This window comes from Stylophora pistillata, chromosome 7 (genome assembly GCF_964205215.1).
Source record: "Stylophora pistillata chromosome 7, jaStyPist1.2, whole genome shotgun sequence".
In the NCBI taxonomy this organism is placed as follows: Eukaryota; Metazoa; Cnidaria; class Anthozoa; order Scleractinia; family Pocilloporidae; genus Stylophora; species Stylophora pistillata.
This window is the reverse complement of record NC_142525.1, coordinates 2770001-2797488: the sequence shown is the minus strand read 5'-3', so window position 1 is coordinate 2797488 and position 27488 is coordinate 2770001. Positions and strand designations below refer to the sequence as shown.

Below are 27488 nucleotides of genomic sequence, written 5' to 3'. Positions count from 1 at the left end.
CCCTTTCCCCCCCCCCCCCCTCCCCACCTTAGAATACCACCTGTTCCTTTACGGCCACTACCCCATCGCACCACCAGCTCAGTACCTTGAAGGAGTTGTAACAAAACGTGAGATCAAGTGGTGCACAGGTAACTCACTTTGACTTTTATAGCCGATCATAAAGAATACCTTCCTAACTTTCAAAAGTAGCAGAATTCTCAGTTATGTACATGAAACGGTTTTCAGCGTTTCAAAACCACTTCTAATGTTTTTTACAAAGGAGAGTTCCAACACATAACTTTGTTGTAAGTTCGTAGTTGTAAACAGAATGTTCATTTATGGAGATCAATTAAAGTAAGGAATGTATTATAAATGAGCCTAAATTCAATTTGGGCAAAGTTACCAGAAACTCGAAAAAAGCCATTTAACCAAGGTCATCTCCGTGGGGTTCTAACAAAGAATTCAACTTAATCTGTGTTCCTGTAAAAAGACCCAATACTTTGAATACTTTATGTCTGGAACAAAATCAAGGCCTATGCAGGGATTCAATAGCTATCCTATATTATCAGACTGCATCTACAAAACACCAGCAGCATATAAACATTTCCATAGAATTTGATTAACCGCCTCCCGGTTAGCTCAATGGATAGAGCGCTGGACTGTTGTGCGGGAGGTCGAGGGTTCGAGGCCCGGCTGGACCAACACTCAGGGTCTTAGAATAATTGAGAAGAATTTGCTACCTTTATATAACATCAAGAAATGGTTCGATATTCTAGTCTTATCGGATAGGGACGAATAAATAGAGGTCCTGTCTCTTGCAGGGTTGGGGTAGGAGACGTTAATTTCCCACAAAATAAACGGTTTGTAAACGGATAGTAAACGGGTAGTAAGGGCGTTTAAACGGTTTGCATGTCCGTTTAAACGAATAGTCCAAAGCGTTAAATGGTAGAGCAAAGTCCAAAAACGGATTCCGTGAACCGTTAAACGGCCGAGAAAAAAAAATAAACGGATGGCTTAAAACGTTAAACGGTTGAACAGCATCTATTAATAGATTGCTCAAAACGTTAAACGGATGGACAAAAACGTTGAACGGATAAGGAGGGCTAAAGAACAGCGGGAAGCCATGCACATATCGATCAGAAACCGTTGTGAACAATTATACGAATTGTTGATGCGGAACACTGACGTTTCATGCTAATAATATTCGACTGATAACGATAGAAAACTAAGTAAAATTAAATTACTAGCCTGCCATTAAGCTATCCACTGGCGAGTGAAGCGAGCCGAGAGCGAGTCTCGCCCTGGAGAGCTCGCAATGCGTTTGAAGCAATCTGTCAATCATACCATGTGGACTGAACATTCTCGATAGAAAGAAAATAGAATTGAGAAGCAAACTCATTTTTTCCCATGTTCCTACATTGTTTCTACGTATTGACTGAAATGAAAACGCACTCTCAAGTGAAAAACGTTAAGAAATGCCGCTGATTTTGTAGATTTCACCGTCGGTTAATCGAAACAATTTTGCATGTGCATGTAACAAAACTCAACTTTCTTTCGCTCGTGTTTCATCTAGCATTCGATTTCGTAAAGTAATGTGTAATTAGAGCTTTTATAAAGCAATTTCTGTTTCCTTTTAATCGATGGAAATAAAAGATGAGAAACTCGATAGCCACGGATTTTGTAAATTTTGCCGTACACGTCACTCGAAATAAATTTGCATAATCATGAAAACAAATCTCGCTCTCCTTGTCTTAACTAAGGAACATCTGTTTTCGTAAGCTAATCACATCCCTCTTCCAACAAAGAAAACCAAAACTTTAAATAAAATTGAAGGTCTCTACAACCATTTTACATCAATAACTTGAAAACGAGAAGCCTACAGTAATCTCAATGAATCCTCAACAATCATAATAGTAGAAACAAATATTGAAACAATCGCGAAAAGCCTTAGTTAAAAACTCTCTTTAAGTCTACCTGTCGCCTGCTTGCTTTATAATATGCTTACTTAAACGACACTTAGCATTTATTTTGCCTTTGATTTATTTTGCCCTTGATTTATTTTGCCTCTCTCCGCAGAGGACTCGACTGGAAATCTAGAAAAAACTAACACTTTTAATGAGTTTAGTTTCGTAGTGTCTAGGGGAAGTTTCTGGTGTGTTCCGTCTGTGTTGCTGGTGCTCATCTCATCTTTAGTAAAGAAGTATGGCAGAAGCTTAAGCGCGCATTTGTGCCGTTCCGATCCGCTCTGCAGAATGTTCTTCACGACTGGTAGCTTTCTTGGGGTCACGCAGCTACCAATGAGCTCATCGCCAACTTGAGCTTCTGTTAATGCGTGGAAGCTTTGGGTTGCAGGGGTTGAAGAAGTTGAAGCTGTAGGCGGAGTCGGAACCGTTGGTGTTTCTGGAGATAGCGCGAAGATGTCCATATCTTCGTTTAGACTGGCCAAGGCAACAGAATCTATAGTTTGAAGATCATCCTGCTGAAGGATACTGCTGGCTGATAATGGCTGCTCAGTTTCTGGTTGTTGTATCTATTAAAAAGTTAAAAATCATATGTCATTTTGTAGCAAGGGAATTAAAAAAATAAATAAAGGCCATTTTGGTTTGATTAAGTCGAGTAAGTAGAAAATAAATTGAAACCGCTAGCTTTTGATGGCCTTATTTCATTATACCCTGTGTTTTATAATTCTTAAACCGGTTTAATTAGAGTTTAGAGGCACTCAAACAGTTTAGTCTTCTGCAACAAAGTTTGTCAAACCAGTAGTTCCATTACCGAGAACTCCGTCTTTAAAGGCGTAAACGAAAAAGACATTAAAACTTACCATAACGTTTTGCTCTAAAGAATCCAATCTTTGCTCAATTCTACCCAATCGGACTGTGATTTTTCTCTCCACTCCAGACAGGGCGTCCTCGAATTTCTCCATCATCTATTTGAGTAAAACAAACAAATGAACAGTTAATTAAAAAAAGTGAACAATCAAACATCAGGCAAAACCAAAGAAAGTGTCTGTAAAATGAGGTTTCCGTATTAAGACGATTATTTATAAATTACTCAGTCAAAAAGTAATTAGACGTCATCCAAAGGTAAGGTTTGCTTTAGAAACTCATTGTTGACACTGGGTGTCCGTAACGTAGTTAAGCGTGTTGAATTCAGAGAAAAAAAACTGAAAAGGACTTTCCAAGCGACATTTTCTCAACAAGTAACGCATTGTTGTTATGCTTACCTTACAGATACTCTCTTGTAGCAGCAGCTTTATGGAAGCAACATCTTCTGCAGTCGCACCAGCACTGAAACTCTTGGCCTCCTTTTCCTCATTTCGTGCTTTCTTTGCTTTAGTTTCCTCACACCACTGAGCCTCTCTTTTCTTCTGTTCTGCCAAAAACTCTTGGTATGGGTCAACGGGAGTTGCGGAAAGTTTTTTCTGCCCAGCCTTCACCTAAAAGATCAATACAACATTTATCAAAACGAAAGTCTGTTATGGTAGTATAACATCTGAAAACTTAAATGTGATAATACAATGTTGAAACACGCTCGTTCACTTTGTCTCGCGCAAGAAAACGTGATCTTAGACTTCCTGATGTTCGGGTTATTAACAAAAGTCACGTTCAAAAATAGTTATAACCTATATAAAACGATCGCTGTAGATGGTAAATGCCCACTGACATAAAACTATAATAGAATCATAAAGGTAGCTCGTGCATTACATAATTAATTTCAATTATTTACGCTTCACAAGAAGGTAAAAATACCACTTTGAATTTGGAAGTGGCCGGCGTTATCGACATTTTTATGAAACGCGTTACTAAAGAGCACCATGTAGTAATCAGAATTACCTTGGTTGACTTGTTGGGCCGCTGTACCTCATTCTTTTGGGACGGTTGTTGGGCAATTTCCTTAGAGTCTGAATCCGGCTGTTGGTTGCAGTCCAGACTTGGTAACGGCGGTAAGTTTATTTCGCACCACTCCAAGTCTTTCTGATTCAAGACTTCTTCGTCGTCTACAAGAACAAATCGTAAGTACGACAATTAGTTACAACTCAGACTTGTCGCTTAAGCGAGTATTCGCAATAAAACTGACTTACACAAATGTATTCCTGTGAATTCTGCCATGTAATCGAGATGTGAAAGGCATTACTTACCACTTAAGGCTAAGAGTTCAGCGGGTACCTTTCTTCCTTGCCAGTTAACGGTCACCGCCATTCCTTCTTTTAAATCTATACTATTTCCAATGATGAGGCGTGTAGGCGCGATTCCCGTCTTCTTCTCGTCTCGGAAAAAAAAACAGAGCCTTGCGGGGTCGTCTGCTGCTTTCTTTGCACAATTGTCTTACAGTTAAAGCCATTTCGGGTCAAACAATGTCGTTAGAAATGATTGAGAAACAGTGAAGAGTAAAATGCCTTTATATACCAAGAATCCTTAATGAGGAGGATCGAAAATCTCGCTTTTTTATTGGAGTAAAAAAGAACAATAGAAAAACAAGTATATGGTAATATTTATTTTAATCCAACGACTAATCGACAAATCACAAAACGATCAAGTACACTGCAGTTTTTTCCTAAGAAGTCCGCACTAAGATAATATTATTTGTGGCACGTTCCTTCAGAGGTGTTTTAGATCAACTATGGACAACTTTGAAGCTGTTTTTATCATTGACTCCATACGTACAATGCGTCTAGAATTAGTCGAGTTATCGGCAGAAAATAGACAGCAGATGCTGTGTATTCTACTAGATGTTCTAGCAGATTCAACTATTCCCTACGATGCCCAAATAGTTTTGCAGCAGTACTTCAAGGAGTACCATGATCTCAAAAAGACCATCGATTCAACACTGACGAATCTGGACGCGCTGGAACATGAACTGGACTAGAGCAAGTTGTGAAATCAGGTCCGAATAGATTCCATAAAACGGCTCTTGTTAGAGCCAACAAATGAAAAAAGTCATGACCGAGATTCTGGTCATAACCAATGATACTTGAATAAAGGCTGATAGTTTCGAAAGAAACTGTTTGGGGCTGCGTCGGTGGGAGTAACGAAATAATTTGGATATATCAACAAAGTTGAAATGGTAAATTGGCCACCGTAATGATTACAAAAGCTGACGTTTCGAGCGTTAGCCCTTCGTCGGAGCGAATGATACTTGGTTTCTCAGCCCGACGGAATTAGAAATTGTTCGCCAGTAAATTAAGCAATTCGATAAACGTGATTTTAGAAGTTGCTTCGGAAGCGGCGGGTTTTGCCCATAACGAGTTTCGCACACAAAGCGTTTCGCCCAGACCATAATTGAAAGATAATTTGGTTATATCAACTAAGTTTAAGTTCTAAATTGGCCACCGTAACGAGTAAAAAAGCCGACGTTTCGAGCGTTGGCCCTTTGTCAGAGCGAGTGGAGAGTTTTTTTAGAAACTTTTAAACCTTTAACTTTTCAACCTTCATCAGAGCGAATGGAGAGTTTCTTTAGAAACTTTCAGCCTTTATTCATAATTGAAAGAACTGGGTAAACAGAATAAGAATCTCTAATCCGACTACAATCATTTCTGATAAGAAAGGTAGAGAGTCGTAAGAAATACATACCGTCTTTTCTTGAATAGAAGCCGCGGCTTCTATTTTTTTTCAAAATATAATGCGGCTTCTATTTTTTTTTTTCAAAAGGAAAATAATGCGGCTTCTATTCAAGGGCGGCTTCGATATTTTGAAAGCCATAGTTTTCATGTGTGAAGTGGTCAATTGTGTCTTTTGTGACGTCTATCGGAAATAGGCCTACTTCTGGGCGAACCCATTTTCTATGTTCCACGCGCACTATTGTTTTCAAATTCTATTGACAGGTGAAAGGGTGAGATATTTCTGGAAGACGGTAGTTTCTTTTTAGTTAGAACTTTCACACCGCACATTAACACACAATATTTCGTAGTCAAATGAAACCGCTCGGTTTCGATTCTCGATCAAATACCTCAAGTGGAAGGTTGTTCTTCAAATCGATTGTCTAGTACCTGCACTTCTGGTTCCAAACCTCGTTTTCTACGTGTCAACAAACGAGCTGCTCTTTATGAATTTTGAAGACGTTGCATTTAGTTAGCTTCCACCGAACCAGTACATGGGCCAGGCTTTGAAACGATGTCGCCTATTCACCCTTGTCACACCGCGGTCATATTGGAAATGTTGTATGTTCTTTAGCCATGAAATCGAGGCGATGCGTGGTAAAACCTGAAGCGAACTCCTCGGTTGATTTAACGATGAAACGGATCTACAGGATAAATACAAAATCCAAACACTAAGTAATACGAACAATTAAGCTAAACGAAACACAACATTATAGACTTACGATAGTAAGTTCAATTCGCAAGATCTAATGGAGATGGACATGAGTTTTAGCGTCCGAAACGACCTCGCTGACTACCGCAGGTCAGCGGTCCTAGCGAGTCCTCGGTATGTAGCCAGCGGTAGTCCCATCATCCCCCCCAGTCCGAGAACTGAGAAGGGTACAACGTATCGCGTCGTTTGTAGGACTCAAGTGACCCATTGTCCTGTTTCGGGTTCGTACCGTTTGGGTGGCCGTGTAAAGCGGCGAGGACGTGTAGCGGGTTCGGGCGGCAGTTGAGGTGGAGTAATGGGCGTTGGGGAATTGTCAACAGCAGCTGCTGGTAACTGGGGGTCTCGGGGCTGTAGGTCGGGAACGGGGCTGTTATCCTGTGCCGGGGCGAGGGGCGACATCGGTGCTTGGTCGGGGACTGCAGTTGGTACGTTGAGCTTTGCTTCAGTGGTTCGCTTGGACTCAGCAGGAGGTTGTGGTGGCACGGGGGGCCGTGGGTGTGGGGACTGGGCAGCACTGCTGGTGAGCTGGTGGGCAGGTGGCGGTGGTGGGCGGATAGAGGGCGTGGCTGGTGTATAGGCTCGCAGGAAGCGGCGGTTGCGTAATGTGATTCGTCCGGAGCCGTCCACCTTGACACGATATTGGTCATGGCCGGCTGATTCCACCACTACCCCTGACCGGTCCCATTTGGTGGGGTTGGGGCCTTGTTGGTTCTGCAAGAAGACTCTCTCGCCAAGGGACAGAGGGCGGAGGGGGCGTGGGTGGGCTTTCAGAGACTCCGTCGTGTGAGTGATGCGTGTGCGAAGGGCTTCCTCCTTGGCCTCCCATGCTTGACGCCAAAGGGGTCTGATGTGCGGGTTCGAGAACTTCTCAAGGCGGTTTACAAATGAGAGGGAGTTCCGTAGGGGGGCGACCGAAGATGATTTGCGCCGGTGACAGGTTGCAGTCTGGGTCTGGGGTGTTTCGTAGCTGTAATATGGCACGCAAGAAACGATCATGGTCAAGGCTGCCTGTCGGGCCTGTGTTGGACATCAGGAGGCGCTTGGCAGTTTTCACCGCGACTTCCGCTCTGCCGTTTGATTGAGGGAAGCTGACGGAGGACACACGATGTCGCACGCCCCAGAGGCGGAGGAAATCCTGTGTGCTCATAGCGGTGAACTCTGGGCCGCCGTCGCTCGAGATCTCCTCCGGGACGCCGAAGGTGGCGAAGAAGGAACGGAGATGGCGAACCAGGCCGGCTGAACCCGCGAGGGTGGTCCCAGCTGTTGAGCTTAGGACTTCCACCCAGCCAGAAAGGCGATCGCCTACGACCAGGTAGTGGCAGCCGCTGAAGTCGAAGAAGTCTGCAAAGACGGATTCGAATGGGGATGACGGAGGAGATGATGGCAGAGGGGGGGGTGGCTGCCTGTGAGGGTGCATTTCTGTTGCAGTCTGCGCAGCCCTCCCGAGTGTTGCGGATATCCTGTGACATCCCTGGCCAGTAGACGATGGCGCGGGCTCGCTGTTCCATGGAAGAGGTTCCTTGATGGGCTGCGTGCAGGCTCTGTAAGACTCGTTGGCGTAGGGACGGGGGGACGACCACGCGGTCCTGGTAAAGTAGTACGCCCTCTGCTGCATAGAGAGACCCGTTGATATGCCGAAGGCTTGTCAGGGTGGGGTCGTTACTGGTGATTGGTTTTCCTTGCTCGACTGAGGTGAGGAAGGGGCCCAGGGAGGCATCCGCAGCTGTCTCTGTTGCGAGGAGAGACCAAGGGATGGCGCCAAGCTCGTGGGTGTCGTTGCGGATGGTGTTTATCAAGGCAGACTCTGCGATGTCGGGAAAGCTGGGTGATCCAAGAGAGATAGTATCCTCTGTGCAGGATGGGGAAGGGTATCGTGAGGCGGCATCGGCCGCATGGTTACTCTTGCCGGGTAGGTGTCTGATCTCAAAGTGCCATGGGAGAGTGCGCTGTTTGAGGCGGAACAGGCGCGAGTTGGTAATTTCATCCAGAGTGCAGTCACCAAAGATCTTTACGAGTGGTTTGTGGTCGGTGACTATCACGAGGTTGTCGCACCCCTGTGTGAAGTAGCGTGTCTGCTCTAGACCCCAGGCGACTGCGAGGGCTTCTCCTTCAATAGCGGCGTAGCGCTGTTCAGCAGAATTCAAGAACCGGGAACCGGCCAGTGTGATTTTCCATCCCCCAGGGCAGCAGTCGGGAATGCCAGGGAGGCAACTGCAGTGCTGTTGAAGGAGGAAGTAACCGATGCCCCGCTTGGACCAGTCAGGGCGAAGGCAGGTGCGCCGCTGCATGTCGAAGATTTCCACCCCCTGGCGGATAGCTGTGATGATGGCTGCCTTGGAAGCTTGAAACGCTGCCTCGAGCTTAGGGGACCAGGAGAATTTACAGCGGGGGCTGAGGAACGGCTTGAAGGGGGCCATTGAATCACGGAGCTGGGCGTAGTTGGAAACCTGGTTGACCAGGCCAAACCAACTCCTGATGTCTGTGGTACTGGTAGGAGAGGAAAAGTCCTTTATGGCGTCGAGGTACTTGGGGAGTGGTTCTATGGTGCTATCAGACACTCTGAACCCAGCGAAGTCTACACTCCTCTCGGCGAACTGGAATTTGTCAGGGTTGAGCACGATCCCTGCCTGGCCAACGCGGGTGAGGAAGTCGATGGTCCTCCACCAGTGTTGTTCGAGGTCTGTGTCGAAGTGGACTGTGTCATCAACGCATCGCTCTTTGCGCTCAAACTCCGCAAGGACAGCATCGAAACGGCGATTGTAGCCGTCCCCCGAGGACAGGAAGCCTTGAGGTGCCCGTGTGTAGCGCCAGCGGCCAAATGGTGTAATGAAGGTGGTCAGGTGGCGGTCAGAAGCGCGCAGAGGAACGCTGTGATAGCCATTCCAGGCATCGGTAACGGTCTTCCAGGTGTCTTTGGGGATACGACGGGCGAGGTGGAAAGGCGACTCCATGGCAAAAGTCTCACGTTGACAGAATTTGTTCAGTGGCGAGATGTCCACAGTGCGGCGTGGGGATCCATCGTGCTTTCGCGTGATGACCATCCTATGACACCACGTAACGGGTTCGCCGTAAGGCACACGCTCGATGACGCCAAGAGCTTCGTCGCGCAGGAGGTCATCATACACCCGTTGCTGCCAGTGGAGGGGTATGTTGGCCGGTGTGTGGCTGGCCTTAGGTGTGGCTTCGGGGTCAACATGGATCGCTATGGGTGGGCCCTCCATACATGGTAGCGCTCGATGAGGGAAAGTGTTGAAAGTGGATGAGGCATATCTGTCGAGAAGCCAGGCTTTCATTCTTGCATTGTTCTCTGGAGCACAGGGGAACGGCAGCTCAGAGGGACGTGGCGGTGTTGCTCCACGCTGTGGGCACGAGCACGTTGTGTTGCGCGCGATGGTGGGTTCCGGGCAGCCATCATTGAGGGCCCTCGTAGCATTGATTGTTGGTGGGGGCTGGGAACATGTGGCTGTTTATCAGAGGTATCACTTACAGGACGGCTGCTGGTAGAGTAGTCAAGGGATGGGAAGGTACGCGGCAGTAGACCAAGGTTGAGGAGTGAGTCGTAAGACAGGTACAGGTCCTTGACAGAGCTGCTCACATAGACCATCGAGTGACATGCTGTAATGTCCCCGCTGCTGGACTGTGTAGCGAGTTTTGCGAAGAATGCTCCCTCTATCGAGATGGGCGAGCGGTTAGCTGCTGATAGGCTGAGGCTGATGGGGTGTAGGCGGTTGCGAGAGAAACCGCACGCTAGGAAGTCGGATAACGACCACAAGTCTGATTGGGCGCCAGTGTCGGCTATGGCGGATACTTCAGCGTGGATGGCTGAGGAGGGCTTGGAGAGGTCACTGTCGGTCCCGCCAGGTCGGGAGAGGGATATGGTGATCGGGAGCCTTGGATGATCTCTCAAGCGGGCCCTTTTCCACTCCCCCTTGGAGAAGATGTGGTGGTCTAATCGCGCTGCGAATGGTTTGGTGACGGTGGCTTGTGTGGTCGCCTTCCGGGTGTGACGGTGTCGTTGGGAGGCTCGAGGGGAGCCTACACTCTTGGTGTGGAACGCGGCTATCTGTGAAATTGGCTCCGTTGCTGTGGCATGGACCCCTGAAGCCTGGGGCGGGCGCTGTGGGGGTTGATGCTGGTGACGTTTTTTACGGCGATTGGCCCTGTAGCATTCGATGCACATGGGGTGGGGTTTCTCGTTCCAACCACGGGCTCCTTCCGTGAAGAGCTTAAAGGTGATCTGACAGCCGGGGCATGATGCTTCCTTCGCCCGATCCGCCTGAGAAGGAGGGGGGTCATGGGTGGGTGGCGATGTCTTTTGCTTCACGAAGGAGGAGACAGCTAAGAGCGAAGGGGAGGGGAGGGCATTGCGTGCCATCTCTTTAGTTTCTACCAAGGCGATGACCTCGTTGACTGGTTGCTCTAGTATGCCCGCTATGCCCAGCACTTCCCTCCTGATGTCAGAGTCGTAAAGGCCATTCAGGATGACGTCACGGATGACGTGGTCGGTGTAGTCCACCGAAGCACCGCAGGTGCACGAAGCAGTGTAGGAACAAGTTTCTGCCTTCCCCCGCACTTTAGCTGTAAAGGTACGAAAGGGCTCATCACGTTCCTGCCGCAACTGGAGAAGCTCTGTACGTAGCACGCAAGTGGCGACTGGGATTATCGCTAAAGAGCGCATGGCGGCCAGCAGCCCAGTTAGCTTTTCAGAGGCTGCATTTGGATTGGCTTTAAGGAGGCTGTCCCCAAGTTCAGGTCCGGCACACTGGAAGAGCTGGGAGGGTGCCGAGGCATCGTTGATGCCTGAGCCTGATTTGAAAACCTCCCAGCGTCTTGTGAAGACATTCCACTCTTCTATCGTGACTCCGATGTTTACTTTCGGCCGCTCTAATTTCGGGCCACTGGTTGTTGTGGGCGCTGGAGGTGCTGTAGGCGCCGGGACGAGGTGGGCCAGGTCGTGATTTGTGATGAGGGCAATTGCCAAGGCCTCAGAGACGTCCGCTGTTGTGAATGTGCAGTCGGGCACGGAGCATTCGACGACGACCATGATTACGTGATCATCCGTTTCATGAAGCGAACTCCTCGGTTGATTTAATTTAATCAGAACGATGAAACGGATCTACAGGATAAATACAAAATCCAAACACTAAGTAATACGAACAATTAAGCTAAACGAAACACAATATCATAGACTTACGATAGTAAGTTCAATTCGCAAGATCTATTGGAGATGCACATGAGTTTTAGCGTCCGAAACGACCTCGCTGACTACCGCAGGTCAGCGGTCCTAGCGAGTCCTCGGTATGTAGCCAGCGGTAGTCCCATCAAAACCTGTGAGTTGCAAGCTAATCATGCCAAACAAAGATCATTGTAGTGTGTCCTCGTGCTCAAACAATAGATCAAAAGGCCAATTAGGAATTACCTTCCATCGCTTTCCAGTCGATAAATATGCGAAGAAAAGCTGGATTATAAGAATTCGTCGAGATGTCGGCAAAAACTTCCAGATTAGTGATGTTGTGAAGATAAGGAAGCTTACCAGTAATCAATTTATTCAGGTTTACAAAATAAGTAATTTCATTTAATTTGATCGACAAGAATTATGTGTACAGCCGAGCTGCTATTTTACAACGTTGCTTATGTACTATTTATGCGCCGTATTAAGAAAACCTTACAACTGTCCTTCAGATTTCGAGAAGCACAAAGGTTTGCTCTGAACATTTTGAACCATCAAACTTTCGAACGACCTTAGCTGGGAAGCGTGTATAATTTGAAGAAAGGAGCAGTTCCCTCTGTATTTCACTGGACAGTACCTTCCCCCAAAAAAGGGAAAGCAAGAATTCATTGCACGTCAAGAGAAAAATCGTCACCCATCACGAATAAATCGTCACCCATGACGAATAAATCGTCACCCATCAGGACTAAAGAATCTATGATCTCAGGTAGGTGACCACGCAGTGAGTTTTAGATTCGCATGAATGTAGACTATTCATTATCATCGTTATTGTATCTAGACTTAGCTAGTATATATTGTTTGTAAACTACACTGCTTATTCAGTTTTTAACTGCCAGAAGTGTCAATAAACTATTATTATTATTATTATTATTATTATTATTAGCATTATTAGGTCACTGAACAATAATAACTACTTATTTAAAAAATTATTTTTCAATAAATGTATAGTTTATAACAGGATAGGATGCTGAAAATTGATTTAGCTGAAGGGCAGACAAACAGAGGTTTATGGAAGATTAATTTATTTTAACATTTTTCTTCAAGTTCCAAAAGATGCTGGTGAGGTGGAAGTAACAGTACCAACTCATCCCCTGGAAGAGTCTCCCACTGGTTGCTGTGACAGCACTCTTCATGTTGAGCCAGCACCAACAATTAACAATCATAATTACATTTGCACTACACATGGTCCAATGCCCTATTGAGGATATGCTTTTTGCAGCGCAGGAAAGAGTACATGAACTTGAAAGTAAGATTTCTCTGCATAATGCACATCCATTGTATGTACAGTTGCACACTAGACCAGATGACATTACAAAGTTTTACACAGGATTTCCCTCCTATCAAGTCCTCTATGCCACGTGTCAAGTTCTTCAACCAACTGCTGAAAAGATGTTATCTTGGTCACAAATGCAACGTTTAAGAAACAAGGGAATAGAAGAAGTTGATCAATTAAGAGATGCCATCAGAAGTTGTAAATTGAATTTGTTTGAACAGTTCTATCTCTTTTTACATTAATTACAGTCAGGTTCATTTAACCAAGAACTGGCTGACAAATTTGATATTTCTATTGCAACAGTGAGTCGTGTTATTCTTTCTCGGTCAAATTTCTTGTATTTCGTGTCTGGTACCATACCAATTTGGCCCTCAAGGGAAAAAATCCAGAAACAGTCATGCCAGAGTGTTTTAAACAGATCTACCCAAGGTGTCGAGGAATCATTGATGCTTCAGGAATTAAGACAGAGGCACCATCAAGTTTAGTCCTCAACAGCGAGTTCTACTCATCCTACAAAAGCCACACTACATACAAAATGTTACAGTAGTTTCAGGGTTAGCCTGTTGTTAGCCATGCTGTGTTTTTAATTCATCCTTGTACTATGACATGTAATTTCTTTAGTTTTGACAAATATCAAACTCTTTGAATGATTTCGGATCCTGTGATCCTTAACTCTGTTCAAAATGTTAAAAGCTGTATGAAGAATTTTGCCACAAATATTACACTACGCTAAAGAGTACTTTAGCCTTAAATACAGGTACATCAAAAACTGTCAAACAGGTTTCTTTCATGTAACTCATCAAGTTCATTTTCAGCTGTGCAAGCCCTTTGTAGTTCTTAATGGAAGATGGCACATCTGATGTGAAACAGTAACATGTGGTAACAACTAACAACCACCCATTGTATCTCGACTGCTGTAGGATTCACTATTTGGAAGCCACGAATGCAGGAAGGTAGTAACAGAAATAAAATAAATTAAGTTTTTCCATCGTGATTGAGAAAAACTCAATCATAATATATCTGTTCATAATGAAATTCCTTTTTGCACTGAACGAAAAAGTCTGACCACCCCTCACCAGTAAGCCCTACACAGCCCATGACCTGAAAATAATACTGGTGGCTCTTTTTTAGGGAGTAAACTCCTATTGTGGGTTTTTTTTTTTCAATTATTTTATATCCTTGAGCTCTTCTGCCATGGAGAATTTAATTTCAGAAAGACTTTAAGGTGAACTCTCTTAAGGGTCATATACCCTCCTATCTGGACTTCAACCAAGATGAGGGACTCTTGGATTAATCACAAAACCAACTTTTCAAACAAACCGACCAAACTTTTGAGCATAAAACTGTGCAACTTCATCCTCATGTTCTAAGCCATACTTCATGGCAGCTGTTTGTATTGTCGTTCCCTTTAACAATCTGGTGGCAAGAGCTTCAAAATCTTTTTGCCTAGAGCAAATACTTTTAAAATTTGATGCAGTAAGGCGAAATTTCCTTAACCGATACCAGTCTTTGCTGAATGATTTTTCCCCAGTTTGAAGCTCAAATTCCTTTGACTGTTCATCTGTAATTTGGAGACTATCAAAATGGAGTTGCTGACTCTCGTCTAACACAGTGGGTGGATATTGAAGGTAAGGAAAGTTGAAAGCAGGGGCAGAAATATCAGATTTCTTTGCAGTGAGTGATTGTTGATATGACAAAACAGAGCCTTTTGGTACTAATCCAAATCTACAATGAACCAAGGGAGTGTCCTGTCCCTGCTCAGGCCAAATTCTCAAAAAGCCAGACTCAGGACTACTATCCTTAATGAGGGGTCCAAGTGCTGCTGGTATATTAAGTTCTGCTAGTGACTGTTTAAATGGTTTATATAGCTTTGGTGTGACACCAGTTAATTTTTGTTTCTTCTTAGATTGGATGTCTGTTAAACATGACAGTTTTTCCACAATAACTTCTGTCAATGGTCTTTGCTGAATCCCATCTAGTCTCTTGGGAATATGCCATGTCTAAAATGAAAATAAAACTTTGTCAAAAGCATGTCCAAATTTATCAGTATTTTCACTGGTAACAGACCCTTTTCATAAATGGCTGCCAATTATTTTGAATGAATTTGAATTAGCCTTACTAACCAGTGAAAATTCTTTGAAATTACCAACTTCAAATTGAGGTTAGTAAGGCTAGTTTTCATATTTGCAAAAAAATTTATAATTCGCCGCCATTTTCAAGTGGTCCATAATCTGGCGAAAAGACTGGCTGTTTCTTCCCCGTGGAAATTGAAGAATATCACAGTCATTAATACGAACCTGAGGTAAAGATGGTTTTGAAACAATGGGTGGAATGCTCTTTAATTCTAGCAGTCGGTAGTGGGACAGTGTATACAATACCCCTATCGTATGATGGCACAATCCTTTACCCGCAGCACAGCTACAAGAAAAGGACTGTATCTCAGGGACGTCTCTCTTCGGCCCAAAACAGATCAAAATAGAGTCAGGCTCCTCGTTCTTTTTCATGCTTCGAAAACAGCGGGAACGAATAGCACATCCAACTTCATTTGTAGAGTTCCTTACTGAAATAAAACGGCAAACTCAACTAAGATGGGTTCTAAAAGGTTTTGGAGAAAGTGATGCAAACTAACCTTCATTATTACACGACTCGGGCAGTCAGAGGGCCAATAACTAAAATCGACCAATCAAAATGCTCTATTGCCGGTCCAATATTCTCTAAGTATTGGACCGGGCACTGTCCCAAATGGTCCCGAATGATACCACACTTGTGTCCCTTTGAACTTCGGTCGTGTAATAAATCTCTTATTAACCAAGCTTTCTCGGGACCGTACTGGAAGAATATCGGCCCTCGGTCTCTTTTGTACGGACCTCGCTACGCTCGGTACGTACTGTCAAGACCTCGGGCCGATATTCTCCCAGTACGGCCCTCGCGCTTGGTTAATGAGATATATGTATCGTGTATGAAACTCTCGTGGAAAAATTTATACCCTCGCGACAATGAGGCCTTTATCGGAAGGTTCTTTCCAGCAAAATTCTCGATAAACGAACCAGTGATGACAGGTATATCGGCAAGGTTTGTGTGCCAAAATCCATTACTCGCGGAAGCGGTAGACGCCATTTTTGTAATGTTGGTAAGTTACCACGAATCGCCTCGATTTCATGCCTAAAGCACATACGTCACATCCCATATGGCCGCCGTGTGACAAGGGTAAATGGGATCACGTGATCACCTGATCAGTGACCCTTACACGTCAATCATCTTTTGCCAAACTATCAAAACACTCATCCGGATGACTAAATACAACAAATGATAAAATGCAAATTAAGCCTTTCACTGCCAAGATCTCATTTATTAATACTTAAATTCTCCTTACTGTCTTCCATACGATTCTTATGAAGTGAGTTTGGAGAATTTAACCTTGGATCATCTCATAATCCCTAACTGATATTTTTCTTTACTCTCATCCCTTAAAATTCTGCTTAAAATTCTACTGATCTTGTGAGGAGAAATTCTCTCTCGGTCACTCGTGGGAGAAGGGTTTAAAGGACGTTGTTTTATATATTTCCAGCTTTGGACCAGCACAGACTCTAAGGAACAGAGCGGGTGAAAAAGTTTTGTGTAGTGGCCAGTGATTATTTAAGGCCGGGGGGGAGGATGTGGAGGATTTTGAGAGGTTCACATGGTTTTCAGGGAAATGGAGGGGGGCATACTGGCTGCCAATTAACCGCCGATAAACGATGGGGGCCCCCAAAAAAACATCAGAGAGCCTAGAGGGGGATCAGCTAAATTTCATCATGACACAATCAAAGTTCTCCAACACAACCCAGCCTCCTCTCCCCTCCCTCTCCTCTTCTCGTGATACATAATGTGTGGTCTCTACTGGTAACCTGTGTGGAATATTCAAATGAAACTCAGTGTGGCAGAGGAAAAAAAAACTGGCATAAGAGGTAAATCAGCAGAGCTATTAACAGAAACACTCTACTTAGACTCGTGTAAGACTGGAAATCAGCTGTTGACAGAAAGGAACTGGTGTACATACTGTCTACTGACTTGAGTAAAGCCTTTGACTCTCTTAGCCATTCTCTAATCATAAAGAAACTCGAGGCCTATGGCATTGGACAAAATTCTCTCGACCTTCTTAGATCATACTTTGAGAATAGGCTCAATAGAGTGAAAATAAAAGGAGTGACAAGTGACTGGAAAAGGATGGTGATTGGCTGCCCGCAAGGCTCGTCCTTTGGGAAGAAGCATGACGTTGTTGCGCAAAGTATCAAGATACATGGAGAGAAAGCTCTATCCTGGTACAAGAACAACTATCTCTCGACCAACCCAGAAAAGTTCCAACTGTTAATGATCAACCCGAGAAATGTTGACAAAGACAACGATAATCAAAATTTTTCTGTTGACGGTCATACTATTAAGAGAATGGGGGAAATACCGCGTTTAGGAGTTCAAATCGATGAAAAATTGAGTTTTACTAGTCATATCAGTGATCTGTGCTCTAGGGCCAGTCAAAAAGTAGGGGGGACTAGTGCGGCTACGCAATTTGATACTCTTTAATGCTAAACTATCACTTTACAGGTCTTCAATTCTGCTCCATCTAACCTACTGTCATCTAGTAGGGCACTTTTGTAATGCATCGGATCGGAAAAAGCTTGAGCGGATTCAGGAGCGAGCACTTAGGGCGGTGTACAAAACTAGATCAGCGCCCTATCAAGAACTGCTAAGTCGCGCCAAACTACCGACGTTGAACAATCGGCGCCTACAAGACATTGCCACTTTGATGTTTAAAGTTAAGCACAGTCTCGTACCCAAGAATATTTCTGAGTTATTTAATAAAAAGAACACTCAGTATAAAATACGGAACAGGGACTTCGAACTGCCAAGATTCGAAACTGTAAGATTTGGTAGGAATTCTATAAAATATATGGGACCTCTCATCTGGTCGAAGTTACCAAGACACCTAAGAACCATAGAAACTCTAAATTCGTTCAAGAGGAACATAGGAAAAGTCGACCTTTCAACTCTCGTTGAAATTTCAAACTTAACTAAATAACTTTATAATCTTTTTAATTATCTACTGTAAATAACTATTATCTACATGTGTAAATGTATTTGACTTTTAAATTTTTAGTGTCCCCCATTAGCTTATAGCTAAAAACATAGACACTTAATCAAAGTTTTTCATTCATTCATTCATTCATTCATTCAAGTATCAAATCTTGAACTCGTTGAGTGCGACAACGATGTAGAAGGAGAATTTAGGTGATGATATATATGATGCCTGTACTTTCAATTGACATTCAGGATGAGAGGATTGGGAAAGAAAAGATGACAAACTGGGAGCAGAAACGATTGTTGGAAGAGTACTGTTTTCTTTTATTCCGATTGAGTGAAATACAATACAACTTAATTGGCCCAATTTCAAACATAAAACGTAAAAAGAAGGATTGTTTCTGTTTCTCTTGTATAAGACAGAATGGAATTAACCAATTGTTGAAAAGTTCTGATTTTGTGTTTGATCAAAGTTTGATAGGGATTACAAACATGATCGTAATATAGCCTTATAGAATCATCTCAAAATATATTTAGAGATAAAACTAGCACAGTTATTGGATGAGTTCTTAGCCTAAACACGTGTAGTCATTCAATTGGCGAGGCTGCATATCAGTTTATGGTTAACAATTTATAATATGCGCCTGATATCTTTGAACATGAGGCAGGAGGACTGGGTCGAGGTTATGAAGTCGAGGCTGACTGCTTCAAATTCCAGGGAAATCCCGTGCTAGAGAGAAAGATAAAAAAAAGCTTTTGACCTTTTCAGACTGTGACTTGCTTTGATTACCTATAATTTTTCTTTTTAAAAGTTTTTTTACCAAATGTATTTTTCAGTCGGGTGAGATATTTGGTCGGTATTTTGACACATTAAATTATTTTCTGTAGAGGTTACTAGACTTACCAGGGGGTTTCAATGGAGTTAATCGATACCCTTAAAACGGCTAAAACATTATTATCCTTTAGTCGTTAAATGGCGAAAATTTAAACCATTAGTCGTAAAAGCCGTCAGCCCATTGAGACTCTCTAACCAGTCTCACCAATATTGCAGGAGCTCGTTTACACACATCACGTGAGCTGTCCTAGTTCTTCATCCTGCCTTGTCATTAGACGCAAACAATTATCAAATAGCTTGTTTGTGAGCCCAGGAATCGTATTTAACTCCATTTAGTCATTATTTATCGCCGAGTGAGGAAGGGAGGGAGAGTAAAGGGTCGGAGGATTCTGGGTTGCTGACAAGGGACAATGGAAAAAATACTGAAAATAGGGGGGGGGGCGTCACTAGAATTCTTAAGAGCCTTAGTGGGGATCAGGTTAGTTTTAATGTGAAACAAACAAAATCACTCGACCCCTCTCCCCTCAGGCAATATGTTATGAGCGGTTTCTAATGAGCATGAAACATTCAATTCTTGAGACAATTTCATTCCCGAAGCGTCCATGTTGTGACGACTTTTCAACATAAACTCATGGCCAGTTGACAAACGATAAAGAAAACAACAACAATATGAAGAACATTCACATCGCATGGATTTTTTGGGATGATGGAAATATGTAAATAGGACAGGTAACCATAATTATGAGATAAAAAAATGAAAATACATCGAAAATACTTTTATTTACATCAGTTAAAAGTCCTAAGAAGTACATCTATCGTCTAAATTACTTTTGAGATAAAAAAATGAAAATACATCGAAAATACTTTTATTTACATCAGTTAAAAGTCCTAAGAAGTACATCTATCGTCTAAATTACTCACCCTTACAAAGTGAAAATATATGTTGTGGCAACAATTTTAAAACAAGTTTCTCTTCGACAGAATAATTGTTTTTTCTGGTCTTAACAAAGCTTCATATAGTTATCAGCGAGTGTCTTACGATAAGACATGACTAAAACTCATTTTATTAACCCTTATGACCTAAGAGTAATGAATATCAAATTTCTCCCCAATATACTGGAAAGTATCAGCACACTATCACACACAAGGTCAATGGGAATCGAGGAACTGATCAGCAAAGATATAATTACTCTAACCTTTAACTAAAACTGACGGTATTTCCTTAAAGAAAATGTGAGGTGAATCTACAGCTAAAGACAAAAAAAATTCAGCCGATTTTCACAGTAAACAAAATCCGAGGCAGCCTTTTTGTATATGACCTTAATGCTTTGTGCTTATTCCTCGCGTGGACATTCTCGCGGTTTACACACACGCGTCGTGGATAAAGCATACTTTCTAATGCAATGCCATAAAAGGTTAATTATTATATCACTCGCAAACAAAGTAAACGCTACTTAGATAACATCGTTGTAAAGTTTTACGGTGGCCAAACTTTTAACGTGTTACAGTTTAAAATCCCTCACTAAAGGTAATAGATGCAGCATATAAAGTCTTGTATAAACACTGACATTAACAAATAAAAGCTACTGCACATTTACCCTACGCGGGTTCAAAGTCAATGGTGGTTCCTTATTCTTAACGTTAACGCTTCCTATCCTCTTTATCAGAGTAAATTGTCGGAGATGGATGACATTCTTGTGCAGCATTCAGAGCAGCATCACCATCAGCACTAATCTCATTCCTATACAAATACAACTTTCTCAGTTTTGTTAAATTTTTTAGATATAACATTTTCAGGGTTGAATTTTCTTTTACACATTCAGCCAGAGCAGCAGCAGCAGCTTCACTAATGTTATTTTCATCCAAATTCAACGTTCTCAGAGATTTCTTTTCTTTGAAATACTCAGCCAGAGCAGCAGCACCGTCATCACCAATTTCATTAGAACTCAAATGCAAACTTGTCAGAGATGTATTCTCTTTCAAACGCTTAGCTAGAGCAGCAGCACCAGCTTCACCAATGTCATTTCCATCCAAGTCTAACATTTCCAGAGATTTATTTTCTTTCAAACACTCAGCCAGAGAACCAGCACCAGCATCACCAATTTTATTAGAACTCAAACGCAAATATGTCAGAGATGTATTCTGTTTCAAACAATCAGCCAGAGCAGCGGCACCGTCATCACCAATTTTAAGAAAACTCAACCTCAAATATGTCAGAGATGTATTCTCTTTCAAACACTCAGCCAGAGAAGCAGCACCGTCATCACCAATTTTATTAAAACTCAACCTCAAATATGTCAGAGATGTATTCTCTTTCAAACACTCAGCTAGAGCAGCAGCACCGTCATCACCAATTTCATTAGTAGACAAATTCAAATTTGTCAGAGATGTTTTCTCTTTCAAACACTCAGCCAGAGCAGCAGCACCGTCATCACCAATTTCATTGAAAGACAAATTCAAATTTGTCAGAGATGTTTTCTCTTTCAAACACTCAGCTAGAGCAGCAGCACCGTCATCACCAATTTTATTGAAAGACAAATTCAAATTTGTCAGAGATGTTTTCTCTTTCAAACACTCAGCCAGAGCAGCGGCACCGTCATCACAAATTTCATTACAAAGCAAATACAAACTTGTCATACTTGTATTTGTTCTAAGAATGTTGGTTAGTAAGATAGTCTTAGCCACACTTAATGTGCTATAAACAGCAATGGTTTCAATTTGGAGACAAGGGCCAAGAGTGCGGGCCAATTTTACATCGAAATAATTTTCATTTTTGCATTCATAAATGCACTTTGATATAATAGTCATACTATTTTCGGTTTCCCTTTCCTCGACCTCCTGGTTTAACTGTGTCGCCATACTTTTCATAAGGTTCTCTGCTGTTTCCTCGCACCGTGCGGCTAGAATGCCAAATGTGAACAGAAGCACTTCTTCCAGCTCGTGGCGATATCGTCTGTCAACAGCTATACTGTCCGTGCTGATTTCTTTCTTGATAAACTGACAAACGAGATTCAAAGCGGCGAAGAACTCTTGGAAAGTCTTGTGAAGAAAGCCATAACGTCTAGTAGCTCGGAGTTTACTGCCTCCGGGCTGAACAGAAAGAAATCCAAGTTCAGGTAGATCACTTCCTTTGTGTTTTCCAAGCTCCTTCTCGTCAAAGTCCAAGTTGTCTTCTAATAAACCTTTCAAAGCTATCGAGCCAAGGTGGTTCAGTTGGCTTTCGTAAAGCCCAACAAGGTCCGCCTGGTCGACTTCTGAAAGTTGTTTCTTTGCTCTGTATCTTCTTAGTATACAATCCACTATGTCCATGTACAGCTTACTTCTGCTTTCAGGAAATACACCGTTCAAATCTTCATAGACCAGGCAAAGAAGCGCAATGTTGAGAGGATTCGTCGAAATTTCATGTAAGGTTTCATCATCATGCAGTCGTTCGATAAGCTGTTCGGCCAAGTTTGTCTTCTCTCTGAAGTACTTTTTGATGAAGGTTTTCACATCTTCTTCAGTGAATCCCTCCACCTCTAGTAGCGTGTCGCAGTATTTTCGAACTTTGACTCCAGCCTCGTGCCGTGCAGTTACAACCACGCGACATTTTGGCAGCTCTCGGCCTTGAATAATTTCTGAAAACATTGGTAGCTTTTTCTCAGAAACTTCATCCAATCCATCGAGTACCAGGAGAACTTTAGATTGATTGTGGTGAAGGAAGTCGAAGAATCTCTTTCTTTGGTCGTCACCGATATGTCGAGGTAGAATTTGATCATCAATGGCTTCCCAAAGGTCAGACTGAACTTCACGACATTTAATCAAAAGTACTATGCGGAATTTTGCGAAGTAATTTCCGGTTGCGCGTTTTTGAGTGGCCCAGTCGAAAACAACTTTTTTGCAGTAAGTTGTCTTTCCCATACCAGGCTTCCCTTCTATTAATACAAGTCTTGGTTCTTCACATTCTTCGTGCGGGTTGAAGATTTCAGAAATTGTGACAACTTTATCCGTAGCTGTTCCTCTCGTTTTCTCCTTGTAGATGATTTTAAGTCTGGTGTAGAAGTTTCCAAAAGAAAAGTTCACGTCTTCACACCAAGGAAGGGGGTTTATCGTACCTTCGCGGGTTTTGTAGAGTTGAGAAATGTCCTCAATCATTTCGGTGGGATCAAAGGCATCTAAAATAAAATAATTCTCGTCAGGTGTTAAGTCAAACTGTCGAAACCACCTTGGTTTTTCGAAATAAATAACAAATGGTAAACACCACAGCGTACACTATTGAGTTATGGATGCACGCGGGAGGTTGCTAGGCACGAAAGAAGCGTAAGAGTCGCTCGAGATATAGTTAATAGAGGGGACCTCTATTAACTATGCTCGAGGCGATAGCCGAGAGGGACTCTAGCTTCTTGAGTGCTTAGCAAACCTCCCAAGTGCATCCATAACTCAATAGTGTACGCTGTGGTGTTTATCATTTGTTTTATAACATAACATTGACACATTGTAGCTAAGAGTTCCCTTTTATTGAACAAATCTTACGTGAACAGGAAAAAAACAAGCGCGCGTGGAAAACTAGTCTTTGCATATGCTCACGTCAGCAGCGTACACCCATGGGCAAATGGGGGACGCTAAATTGACCAATCAGAGCACGCGCTTTACTTTGGTTATGTTATAATGCAAAACATTTTTTCCAAGCGAAAGTCCCTTTAGCGCTCAAAGGTCCGTTTTTTAAAAGCGCCGATCATCAATAATGAAGCAAATTGAATTACTCGTCTTTTCACAAAACTCTTGTTTGAGGAATTTTTTTGTTTCGCGCATTTAGATCGATCTTTTGTGAGAAAAAATCACCTAAGTTTTTCTTTTTCAAAGGCTCTTTACACTGAAAACTATTTTCAGTTTGACACCTACTTTGCCTTTGCCACCAAGACCGTATTATATGCAACTTTTACATGGGCTCAGCACAAAATTCCATCTTCTACCAAATGATATATTTATTCAAACTAACTAAAATAGGTTAGAGGAGTATGCAAATATAAAAATAGGTTGCGGCTTCGGCGAACTTCTTGTACAGCCGATCAACGCAATATGCACATTTTCGAAAATTTTACCCAACAATGCACAAAAGCAGACTCAATTATTTACGAAATTTACGCCTTCGACCCATGGTTGATGCCTGAATTGAACATTTTGCAGCTTTTTCATGCTTGATGATACCATGAAACAGCATTTAGGGGAGAAAAATCTCTACACCATCTACAAAAATGTTGCCGCCGAAAGGTGATTCATCGCTCTAAGTGTCCTATTGTTATGTTTATCACGCAGTAATGAGAGACAAGAAAAGAAATCACTAAAAGGCAGGATTGATATGAAAAATGGTCATGTTAATCCAAAAGATTTCTTATTATCCATTTAAAAAGTTTCCTTATTAATATTACTTGAAGTGCACTAATTTTGTATTGGATAATGTATCCTCTAATTTTATACTGTACTAACTTATTCAAAGGACCCATCTGCTGTATCCAAAAGCTCCCGTGAAATCGCCAGAAAATAGTATATTTCTAATTTATCCTCTAATTTTATACTGTACTAACTTATTCAAAGGACCCATCTGCTGTGTTTATAATCCAAAAGCTCCCGTGATATCGCCATAAAATGATATATTCACGAAAACACACTAAATATGCCAAGTAGATTATTATTTTCATCGATTTTTCAAGACTTGATAAAGTGAAAGGAACTGCTTACAAACTTTATGAATATTGTGTCACGCAACGTAATCATGCGAAATTCAACGAGATCGTCTGAAAATATTTTACCAAGTTGTATTAATTTCAAAATGAAAATTTCCTCTCTCCTACGCGCAAAACTGACGCTATAGCTTGTAGTTTGTAATCCGCCTTGTAGTTTTCCACGGCGCAGCCGTTAAGTGGCTTCTCAATCCTACTTTCAGCTTCTTGTCGCCTGGCGGTTTTTTGAACATAGATGATTATAGAAAAGACCCCAACTAGAAGGCATCGAGGATAATTCGAAGTAATTATAAGAATATCGTGTGCCTCTCAATCCTTTTAAAATCAAGTGCTATCGAGCAAAAATCTTATCGTTTGGCGGGTGTGACTTGGTTTTAATTGACATTCTTTTTGATTGTTATGATGGGCAGCAATTTTTCAAAAAGTGTCTGACATACTAAAGAAGTTACGCTATGACATAGTTTGAACTGTGATATATATCTGATAATTCTAAGTATTTCCGTTGGCCACCCTATCAACAAAATCAGAGAAGAAAAATTTTCAGTTTACACGAAATTTACGCGCAGATCCAAGGCAGCTACCACTTGTCAATTATTATTGATTCGCAAAATTAGATTTGCATCAAAGGTTATTTTGCTAAGCACATAGTTAAATAAATATGTCTTATTAACCAAGCGCGAGAGCCGTACTGGGAGAATATCGGCCCGAGGCCTTGACAGTACGGACCGAGCGCAGCAAGGTCCGAACAAAAAAGACCGAGGGCCGATATTCTTCCAGTACGGTCCCGAGCAAGCTTGATTAATAAGAGATTTATTATACGACTGAAGTTCAAAGGGACACAAGTGTGGTATCATTCAGGACCATTCGGGACAGTGCCCGGTCCAATACTTAGAGAATATTGGACCGGCAATAGAGCATTTTGATTGGTTGATTTTAGTTATTGGCCCTCTGACCGCCCGAGTCGTGTAATAACACCGGGTTACTTTTGATTTATTATTGTTACTGACTGTGTCAAGAGGGCGGATAGTGAGCAATGGATGGACACTTACCGAATTAAAACCACCCTCTCATGGAAAATCCTTGAGGCTCACTGTTTGCGTAAAACCGGGGCTTGGGTTAGACCACGTCTATATAACCGACCCTAGCTACGATTCTGGTTCACGGCCTAAAATGGTACTTCGAAGTATTTCGTTTCTGGCCCGCGTTTATCAAGTTAGATGTGCACAAGCCACCGTATGGGAAAACAAGAGTTATTCACACATACTCGCCAGTCTACTTGTTACTTCGCGATAAGCGTGCGTGTTCTTATAACCTAAACACGTGGAGTTCTCGATCACCAACTTCGGGAAAGTGAGCGTTTTCAAAGTCGTTCGTGTCTTTGAGGGGATCCCAAAGCTTTTTGCGTTCTCCCATCTCGTGCTTTACTTAGGTTTTAAACATGTACACACATCAGCAGACCATAGGAAATATTTAACGCGACAACAGCACGATAGACGGTCAAACCCAAAGCAAAGATGCAACTAACTGAGGCTCAATCCGCGTAGATTGAGCATACATTTGGAGTAAATAAGCTTGTATGCAGAGTCACACGGGAAGAAAGAGCTCGAACGAGTGATAAGTATTTTCAGCCCCTATGTCTTTAGTAGGGTCGGAGGGTCGTGGGTTCAAATCCCATCTGGAAACTCGATTTTTCTCTTATATTAAAAACTGTTTATTTCATCTTTACATGCTCACTTTGGGGGCTGGTTGGCTGCATGTGATGCTTTAATGCATGTGATGCTTTAATGTGACAGCGTGATGGTGTTAGTGAGCTTCTATGTGCTAGCTGATGTTTGGCTGTGTAGCCGCGTGATGCGGTTCCAGTCAATACCCACTAATTGACCCTTGCTCACCATAGAGTCTCCTGTAGCTCAGTGGTTAGAGCATCCGACTAGATCACGGAGGGTCGTGGGTTCAAATCCCATCTGGAAACTCGATTTTTCTCTTATATTAAATATGTCTTTAATAATTGCAGAAAAGGGCACATTCAGCTCTCTCAAGCGGAATATATCACCTATAACCCTTGAGTTTAAAAACCTCCGCGCCACAGCGACATAGAAATATAGAGCTGATAAACCTCCAAGGGAGGAATAACGAAAACACCGTGACCAAAAAACTCGACTGATTTCGTGACTACACCTGGAAACCATAAATCACGAGACCTACAACATAAACTTAAGAAACTTTTCCTACTTATTCTTGGTGGGAAAAGACACGACATCTGGCTCTTTAGCTGTTTGTTCTATTTTGTGTTGCTACCAGTGTAGACGAGACTCAACCAGGTCAAAATAATGTGTCTCAAGTTGCAGCTCTGGCCTCACATTGTAAACTATCTCTTAACCCGTGGTCAAGTTGAATTTTGCACGAAGTTCTTAGTGGTATGATCAGCCCCAGCAATTTAATGAATATATGTGTCTCTTCTTGGCTTCATAGAACATATGAAGATTCTGCACACTCTGTCATCATTTTCTATTGCAGAATCATTTAACACTAGCATTTATTACATAAAAGCGTTTACCTTCCATCCTAGGGATTTTGTTAGGTGGTGGCCTGCTCACCAAATCCTCCAATTTTCGTTTCACCATTTGAATTTCACGTTTGGTCTCACTTAGTTTTTCTGTGGTACTGTCTGCAAAATAGTTTTTCTCATTCATGAATTTTCACTGAAATCATTATTTAACAGATTCTGAATTTACACTGAATTGTACTGAGGTCGCTGAGACCCAGTTACCAGCGCCTTGGGATCAACCATCTCCTTTCTAAGGAGGAGAGAGTCCCCTCTTGGTGGTGGGGGGGGGGGGAGACAACGGAGAGAAAAACTGGAGAAACCGAGAGACAAGTGCCCTTCAGACCATTACACTACGCCTCTCTTTTTCTTCTTCGACTGCTTACCGGGTATTATCATTCACCACTTTTTCCTTGTGAACTTTTCGCGAGATCTAGTAAGAGGCTAACATGGCAATTTTTTCGTTATGTATCTTGGAAAAAACTGTTGAGATGAGCAGTAGGGAAATAAGGCCTTAAAAAAGTCAGGCCTGCACGGGAATTG

At 42.5% G+C, this 27488-nt stretch overlaps 2 protein-coding genes, 1 long non-coding RNA gene and 1 pseudogene across 3 annotated transcripts in view; 1 reads left to right on the top strand and 3 right to left on the bottom strand.

Moving 5' to 3' along the window:
• Nucleotides 1–1773: 1773 nt before the first annotated feature.
• LOC148726148 (uncharacterized) lies at nucleotides 1774–5183 on the bottom strand. Its single transcript, XM_088726947.1, has 5 exons — nucleotides 4061–5183; nucleotides 3813–3976; nucleotides 3203–3415; nucleotides 2801–2905; nucleotides 1774–2509 (listed from the first exon to the last, which is right to left on the bottom strand). The coding sequence occupies exons 1-5, from the start codon at nucleotides 4086–4088 to the stop codon at nucleotides 2003–2005; spliced, it is 1017 nt and encodes a 338-aa protein (XP_088583073.1). The 5' UTR covers nucleotides 4089–5183; the 3' UTR covers nucleotides 1774–2002.
• A 2099-nt stretch (nucleotides 5184–7282) lies between these two features.
• On the bottom strand, nucleotides 7283–11331 carry LOC148726147 (uncharacterized; annotated as a pseudogene).
• A 65-nt stretch (nucleotides 11332–11396) lies between these two features.
• LOC111329747 (uncharacterized) lies at nucleotides 11397–14823 on the top strand. The gene is made up of 5 exons (XR_015989355.1): nucleotides 11397–12223; nucleotides 12562–12763; nucleotides 13606–13743; nucleotides 14322–14418; nucleotides 14697–14823. It is a non-coding gene; the product is annotated as an uncharacterized LOC111329747 (long non-coding RNA).
• A 4981-nt stretch (nucleotides 14824–19804) lies between these two features.
• The window catches only part of LOC111329746 (uncharacterized), a 10817-nt gene continuing 3133 nt past the window's right edge, over nucleotides 19805–27488 (bottom strand). Inside the window, exons 4-5 of the mRNA XM_088726930.1 lie at nucleotides 26958–27068; nucleotides 19805–22834 (exon numbers count right to left, since the gene is read on the bottom strand). Coding sequence (XP_088583056.1) covers nucleotides 20322–22834; nucleotides 26958–27068 — 2624 coding nt within the window. The 3' untranslated portion in view covers nucleotides 19805–20321. The remainder of the gene's footprint in view (nucleotides 22835–26957; nucleotides 27069–27488) is intronic.